Here is a 6,847-nt window from a genome sequence, read left to right on the forward strand (position 1 = left end):
ATTTTCCTTTGAGAAAGCATGAAAGGAGCGGGACACTTGTAAATTAAGTCATGCATCTGGCATAAGCTTTTTTGCTAAACACGGATTAAAATATAATAAATAGGAAGATAAGAGACCTAGTATTAAAAAAGTATAAAAAAAACTTTAAAAAATACAAAAGGACAGATTTTTTTTAATGAACTCCTGTAATATAAAAAATTAAATTTGTGTTCTTTTATTTTTCATATTTGTTCAAATATGATACTGATTGTATAAATTTTTACTTTTTTAAATAAACCCTGGTACATACACATTTACATGTCCTAGTTTTTCTAGCAGTGTTATTTGAGAAAGATTTCATTCAGTTGTAAAACATGATAGTGGGGTGTGTGTGAACTTACAAAGTTGGCACTACTTTTTATTTACATTTTCTAATAGGCTCAAAACAGATTAAAGGCCTAGACATAGTTATGTATCTGAATCAAAAATTATATATATACATACTAAAACAAGGCTAAATACTGAATCATAGAATCTAAGTTTACCATAAAACGTGTTTTTAAAATAAAAACGAAGTGAATGCATTCTACCAATTTCAAAACTAAGACTACATCATAAACCGACTGGTCAGCATTGGATACAAAATCAAACATTTCCCTGAAACTTCCCAGTGGACAAGATCTGAGAAACCACCAGAGCAGGGAATGAATATCTATAGTACACCCCACAAGAAATTACTTATCACAAAAATTTACAATATTTAAGTTTGTCTATTCTACATTGCTCTTGTGTTTGGACCTTCTGCAATGGAAAAACAACCGTTAGCTCAAAGGCAAGAAATCCTGAAGGATTTTATCAACTACTTCGATCAAACTGTCATGAATTTGTGGAGAACGTTTAGGTGCTTCAAGACCACAACAGCCATCTACGCCCACGATCAGTTTTCGTGTTGGGCGTTACACTTATCCTATCTGCATTGGTGGATAACCATTTACTGAAATCAGGGGATGCAACAAGTTCTTCCAAGGCTTTTTCAGTTGACTCCTTTGTAAACGCATCCCATTCTGCAGCTGAATATTTTTTTCTCTCCGGCGTGTCGTGTATGATCGACGGGTATAACGCCTCCTTCTGTGTTTTAAGTGGCGTCCTAATGAAACCTGGAAACGCACTTATTTAGCGTATTAATCACCACGAATCTCAATGTTCTTCTTCATTGATCAATCGGTGTAGAAAAAAGTTGTCCAAAGGTGACACTTTTAAAAGCAAGGATACAAGAGATGCAAACCTTTAGCAGAAGATTTGCAAGGCGACAAGGTAGGGCTTTTCAGTCGTGGATGAAAAAGTGGAGAGTCTTCTTCATTTTGCATCTTGTTGTACATATGTTCATCGTGTGAACCATCAAAAGGTGACGAGTCAGGAACCTGGGATCTCCTTCTGTTTTTCTTGGGTGATTTAAACAAACGCCTGCAATTTTTTTCCACAGTAAATACCAACCAAAAATCGAAGGACGCATTTATTGGACCAATAGTCATAAAAAGAAACTCTCATGATGACAAAGTGTAGGGAAATTGCAATTAGTAGGCCTTCAATTTGTTGAAATGACACGTGCATTTCCTTTTCCATTATAGAAACAACTTGAATTTCCATAGACTGATTTGATATTACTTTCTCACTAATAACTGAAATCAATGCCTAATAATGCTAGTGTTATACTAACAAATGAATGTAATAGATATATATCCCCTAATATTTATGGATTGTACATTTAACTAAGAAATTGTGGACTAACCTGCGTAAATGACGAAGGAATCTCACTCTACGCATCCTCTTCAACAAGGAGAGGAGTGATCCACATAGTAAAGCCAATGTTCCCATCAGGGGATCCATAGAACTCTAGAAACAACATCTTATCAAATTTATAGTCATGTGCTTATCTTGAGAATCAACAACATAATAGAAATGCTGGGGAAGAAAATAAATAAACAAACCTGAAGAATCATAATCGCAGCCAAAATCCTTAAAGCCCAGGCAACAAATTGAGCAGTGTTTATGTCCACTGATCCATCTTCAGTCAAGACAAGCTTGTGTACCACCCAGAACCCCAACCAAGCTCCAACAATTGCAACAAATGTCAGCAGAAATATTGCCAACTGCAGTTGACATTGCATAAGCTAAGTGCTGAATGATCCTCATATTTGACTATTTGTACAACGGACAAATATAACTAACTACACAAACATACACTAGAATAGGCAAAAAAAAAATACTACTAAGCAATGAATACCATAGAAACCAAGAATGAAATGACAAATTAGTGAGAAATTGCAAGAAAGTATTCATTGCGTACAATGGGATCAACTCTAAAGTTGTTCGATAGCTGAATATCCCAAATTCAGAGTCCATCTAAAACATCCAGTTTTTTTTTTTCAAGATTGACCCAACTTGTAGTGTATGCAATAATATATTTACTCCGCTGAGATCATTGGATCCATTATTTGTAGTATCTTGAGACTCGTCGTGACTAAATTGCAACAAGAGGCATAAACAATTTTAAAACACAAAGTTTAACCAAATTTTGCGAAGGAAAGGTTGGAAAAACCTAAATATTTTGAACTAGTATGCAAATAAAAAACGCTGCGCTAGAATGGCTTGCTGCATTGGGTACTGTGCACTCACAAACTAAACCCGTAGGAAATCAATAGTTCTGCCTTGGCAGAGGCAATTTTACAGCTTAAGTTATATACTTAGTATTAAATCCAAGTGTTCAGTATCTAACGTTTTCCTTAGGATTTGAAGATCCACATATTTTTTCCACATTGACAAACCATTCTCTTTTAAGCCTCATATTAAAAATATAATGCTCTTTCACCACCCCTTCCATCTCCTTTATAAGGAATCAATTATACACTAAGGCCCTCACTTTTGACTTCCAAGCATTCATATCTTTAGCAAGTCACATGCCATCTTTTACATCCAGCATTTCTTTTCTTTTTTTCATAATTTTTCTATCTTAAATGGGAGAAAATAAATGAGATCAATCTGACTTGCACTTGTAGCAAGAGAGGAAGAAAACTACTTGGAAGTAGAAATGGGCGAAGATTACATACCACAGGTTTCTAAGTTTAGACATCTAAGATAAATATCACAAAATGATGGGAAAATTAGTAATGATGTGTTACACAAAAAATACAAGCGAGATGACTAAAATGAAAAAAAGCATTATGGGTTATCATACTATACTCTATGATAGTGTATGTTGATATTTAAAGTGGAAAGAGAAAAAGGTGAGAGTACAAAAAAGGAGCATGTTAAGATGGATGACGCAAGAAAGGACAAGATACAAAATGAAAGTATACAAGATATTAATATGACACCAATTGAAGAAACGATGGAAAAAATAAAACAGTTAAGGTAATTTTGGGATTTCATGTATGAGAATATTGCCTGCAATGGATGTGAATGGTTGAGTGCACAATGGACAAGCATATAGGTTCCAAGAGTGGATGGTGATTGCAATGGCATGATAGTGCCACCATCATACTATTAACAACTATGGCTTTAATTACATAATTTTATTCCTCATGAAGTGCACCTTCTGATCCTTATTCCTTCTGCTGAACTGAACTCGGGGCTGTTACTAACATAGTATTAGCAAAATTAATTTGTCTATTATTCATGTCATGAAATGATGACATGGTTTTACATATGGATGGCAACCAAATGCTAATCCTCTATGACCTAAACTAATGGAATTGCACAAACTGGAAACCCTGCGTGATCATTTGTTGTGGACCATACACTCTTCAATAGCTAGCCATTCAAATTTACAGACAAAACAAATGAGACCAAACAACACTACAATAATTCAGAATACATATGAATAAGTGAAAGATATTTTTAACCAGCAGTTTGATGTCAAAGAAAATCAGCAGAAAACAAATACGTGACTTACATACAGGATTATACATGTCTTCATCAATTCCTAACTCTGTAAGTACTGAACGAACTAAGCCAGGAATGTAACGGAGGAGAAAAGTACCAAAACCAACCTGATTTAGAATAATACCTGAAATTGTTAATTATATGATCCACATTGATTAGTATAAAGGTGGAAGAGAAGTGCATTAAGGATAAACTTACAGCAGTTGAATACATAAATATGGCAAGGGAACTCTTACGACCAGTTGGAAGAAGTTTCATTCCCTGTCAATTAATAAGCGGCAAATTCCATGTTAATTGTCAACAAAAAATTTTCGATAGACATTTAATATAAAAATTAGTTTGCAACTGAGAAGTCAAACTAATATTGAGAAAACAGGAGTTTTCACTTCAACATCCAGACCACATTATACTTTTTAGATAGGTACAATCCTCATTAGCTGTTCTAGTCTTCTTTTTTACTTTATACTGAACAGAATCTTTTTTCCAGCATGAGTCCAACTTTCTTGAGTTGGGAGGAAAGTGTTAATCACATAAAAATATCATATCACTCTCTATGATAATCTACAAACAAAGCAAAAGAAATTTTTTCTTGACAAGAATTGAACCTTGAAGGTATGATTGACTACTCAACTCAACAAAACAAAAAGATTAATTATAAACAGAAACTAAGATTGGATATTAAACATTTCAAAATTGAAAATTGAGGAACAGAAACGTTACCTGATAAAGAATAATCAGTACAACGAGAATTATTCCAATTGCCATTGCACTGCTGTAGTAAAATGCTAATGAATTGCTTATAAATGCTGCAAGGCTCATCAGAGTAATACCCAATACTAATAACACAATTCGATATACAAAAAATTCTGCAAAGGAGGGAAAAAAATATTGTTAGTGCTGGATGTAACTGTTCTTAGATGTGAACATAACTTAAAAGAAATGAATCTCGTCTTCATCGGTAACAAATATAATATGTACATTTGGATTAGATTTTCATTTACTTTATGCCCCCTTCCAAACAGAGATTTAAAAGAAAAAAAAAAAAATCTTCAAAAAAAAAACTTAAACAAACCTGCACTAAGAACATTTTACCTTCTTCGACAGAAACTTCAAAATTTTCCAGTGTGGAGCCAGCAGTCCTTATGTCTAAAATCTTGTGGTCAAAAGGAGACACTGATCGAGTCCAAGCACCCTTGGCAACCTTCTCCCACTGGCTATGGGAGCACATCCCGGCTACAAGAGACACATTCCTGAACAGGAAGACGTATAGAAATGTCTTAAATCAAATACAATGATTATTTTTCCAATAACAGTTTGATAGGTGACAAATAGATATAGAGCAAAGTGTTAGTCCTTGAATAACCAAATGCATAAAGCAAAAAATCAATGACTGTTCTGTCATGATCACTCATCAACTAAATACACAATAAGACCCTAGTTGATAGGTAGATAGATTCATACACCACACACATGTACAATGTATGATGTACTCTAGTACAAATACTCACCTATGGAAACAGACCTCTATGTTTGGCAGACGAACATTTGAGTCTGTAGGCAGTGGCAACACCTTCACTTTAAAGGAATGTGCAAATTTCCCCAGGCTTTTAAACCTTGATAATCCATGTATATAAACTCTTTCAACAACCACAGTAGCACCAGGCTTAGAACCAGGAGAATTTCCCACAGGCAAGCCACTTGATAGCTGCAGTGTGGCATTTTGAGTAAGAGCTGCAAAAAGACAGAAGGAGAATGATAAGTCAAATTTCAACATTGACGTAATTATGGCACCAGATTACATTATAAATAACATCAAATATACAAACAAAAATCTATGTTACTTGAACAACAAACTCGTATAGAATATTAATATTAATTTTTATGTCGAAAGGAAACAAGAATATTTCATTCCATCCACTACAATTTTGGGCGTATCAATAAACATTCATGAGGACTATCCTTAAGATGAAATGTTGCGACCAGATAATCACTAGGAGTTTACAAGTTATTGTAACATAAGAAAGCTTAACCATAGAGAATAACTATGTAGAACGTCTTTTTTAGCGTTGTTGGAAAGGAAACATAGAACGGGCATTATTGGCTTGCAGGTAGCAGTTCCAAATACAAAGTTTCAACATTTTAAACAAATTTAGGGCATCTTTCTTTCCACCATTTCGTTTCCCGTCGGTGATGAAGATATTATCCTCTACTATCCAGCCAATATGCTTCGAGTTCGACAATCAAACAATGTCATAAGAAACAAGCAAAAGTGTAACCAAACTTTCCGGGAAGAAAAGACACAACCAAACCAAACCCTATATTTGAATCCATAAAACGAAATAACTATAACAAAATTAATCTAGAAGAAAGGACAAGAATGGCATACACAAGGAATGTTCATCGGCGAATACCAGAACTGCAGAAGCCCAGAGGCAGAGAAAGTGAAGAATCCGAGCAGATTGCGGAGTGTGAGAGCCCGCCATTGCCATGCCAGGGTTAGCAATTGTGAGTAAAAGAGAATACAAGGCGCGTCTTCTAAATCCGAAAAAAGTTAAGGGTAATTCTGCAATTTTATTGAGCACAAATTAAACTAACTCTTTTTTGGTAATTGCTTTTGGTCATTCATGATTTCTTCTTTCAGCTCCTGTTAAGAGTACTCCCGAAATAGTAAATTTTCGGATTATACATTTGGAAGGTATTTTGGAAAAACTATATACTTTGAAATTGGGATTCCATAGTGCATTTTTTTATTATTTTTTAATCTGAATCATATATTCCAGGACACTGTAAGAAGATTTAGAATATTTTAAAGTTTTCAAATATATTAATTTTAAATTATTTAACTTTTAAGTGTTTTATTTAAATAAAAATATTGAATTAAAAATATTAATTAAGTAAAGTATCGATAAACATAAATCATAGACGT

General features: G+C 34.0%; 1 protein-coding gene across 1 annotated transcript; it reads right to left on the bottom strand.

The window, feature by feature from the left end:
• Window positions 1-535: 535 nt before the first annotated feature.
• LOC114174692 lies at window positions 536-6,520 on the bottom strand. Its single transcript, XM_028059519.1, has 10 exons — window positions 6,308-6,520; window positions 5,430-5,652; window positions 5,014-5,171; window positions 4,642-4,787; window positions 4,120-4,182; window positions 3,936-4,028; window positions 1,968-2,129; window positions 1,769-1,872; window positions 1,265-1,443; window positions 536-1,136 (listed from the first exon to the last, which is right to left on the bottom strand). The coding sequence occupies exons 1-10, from the start codon at window positions 6,408-6,410 to the stop codon at window positions 886-888; spliced, it is 1,482 nt and encodes a 493-aa protein (XP_027915320.1). The 5' UTR covers window positions 6,411-6,520; the 3' UTR covers window positions 536-885.
• Between the last annotated feature and the right edge of the window lie 327 nt (window positions 6,521-6,847).

This window comes from Vigna unguiculata, chromosome 2 (assembly GCF_004118075.2).
Source record: "Vigna unguiculata cultivar IT97K-499-35 chromosome 2, ASM411807v1, whole genome shotgun sequence".
Taxonomy (NCBI): Eukaryota; Viridiplantae; Streptophyta; class Magnoliopsida; order Fabales; family Fabaceae; genus Vigna; species Vigna unguiculata.

Excerpts from the sequence above, each read along its gene's own strand:
- LOC114174692 (XM_028059519.1), bottom strand. The coding sequence starts at position 6,410 with ATGGCAATGGCGGGCTCTCACACTCCGCAATCTGCTCGGATTCTTCAC. Across the intron at positions 4,788-5,013 it reads TGAAGTTTCTGTCGAAGAAG|AATTTTTTGTATATCGAATT; the intron begins GTAAAATGTTCT and ends CCTCCTTTGCAG. Across the intron at positions 4,029-4,119 it reads TATTTATGTATTCAACTGCT|GTTGGTTTTGGTACTTTTCT; the intron begins GTAAGTTTATCC and ends ATTCTAAATCAG.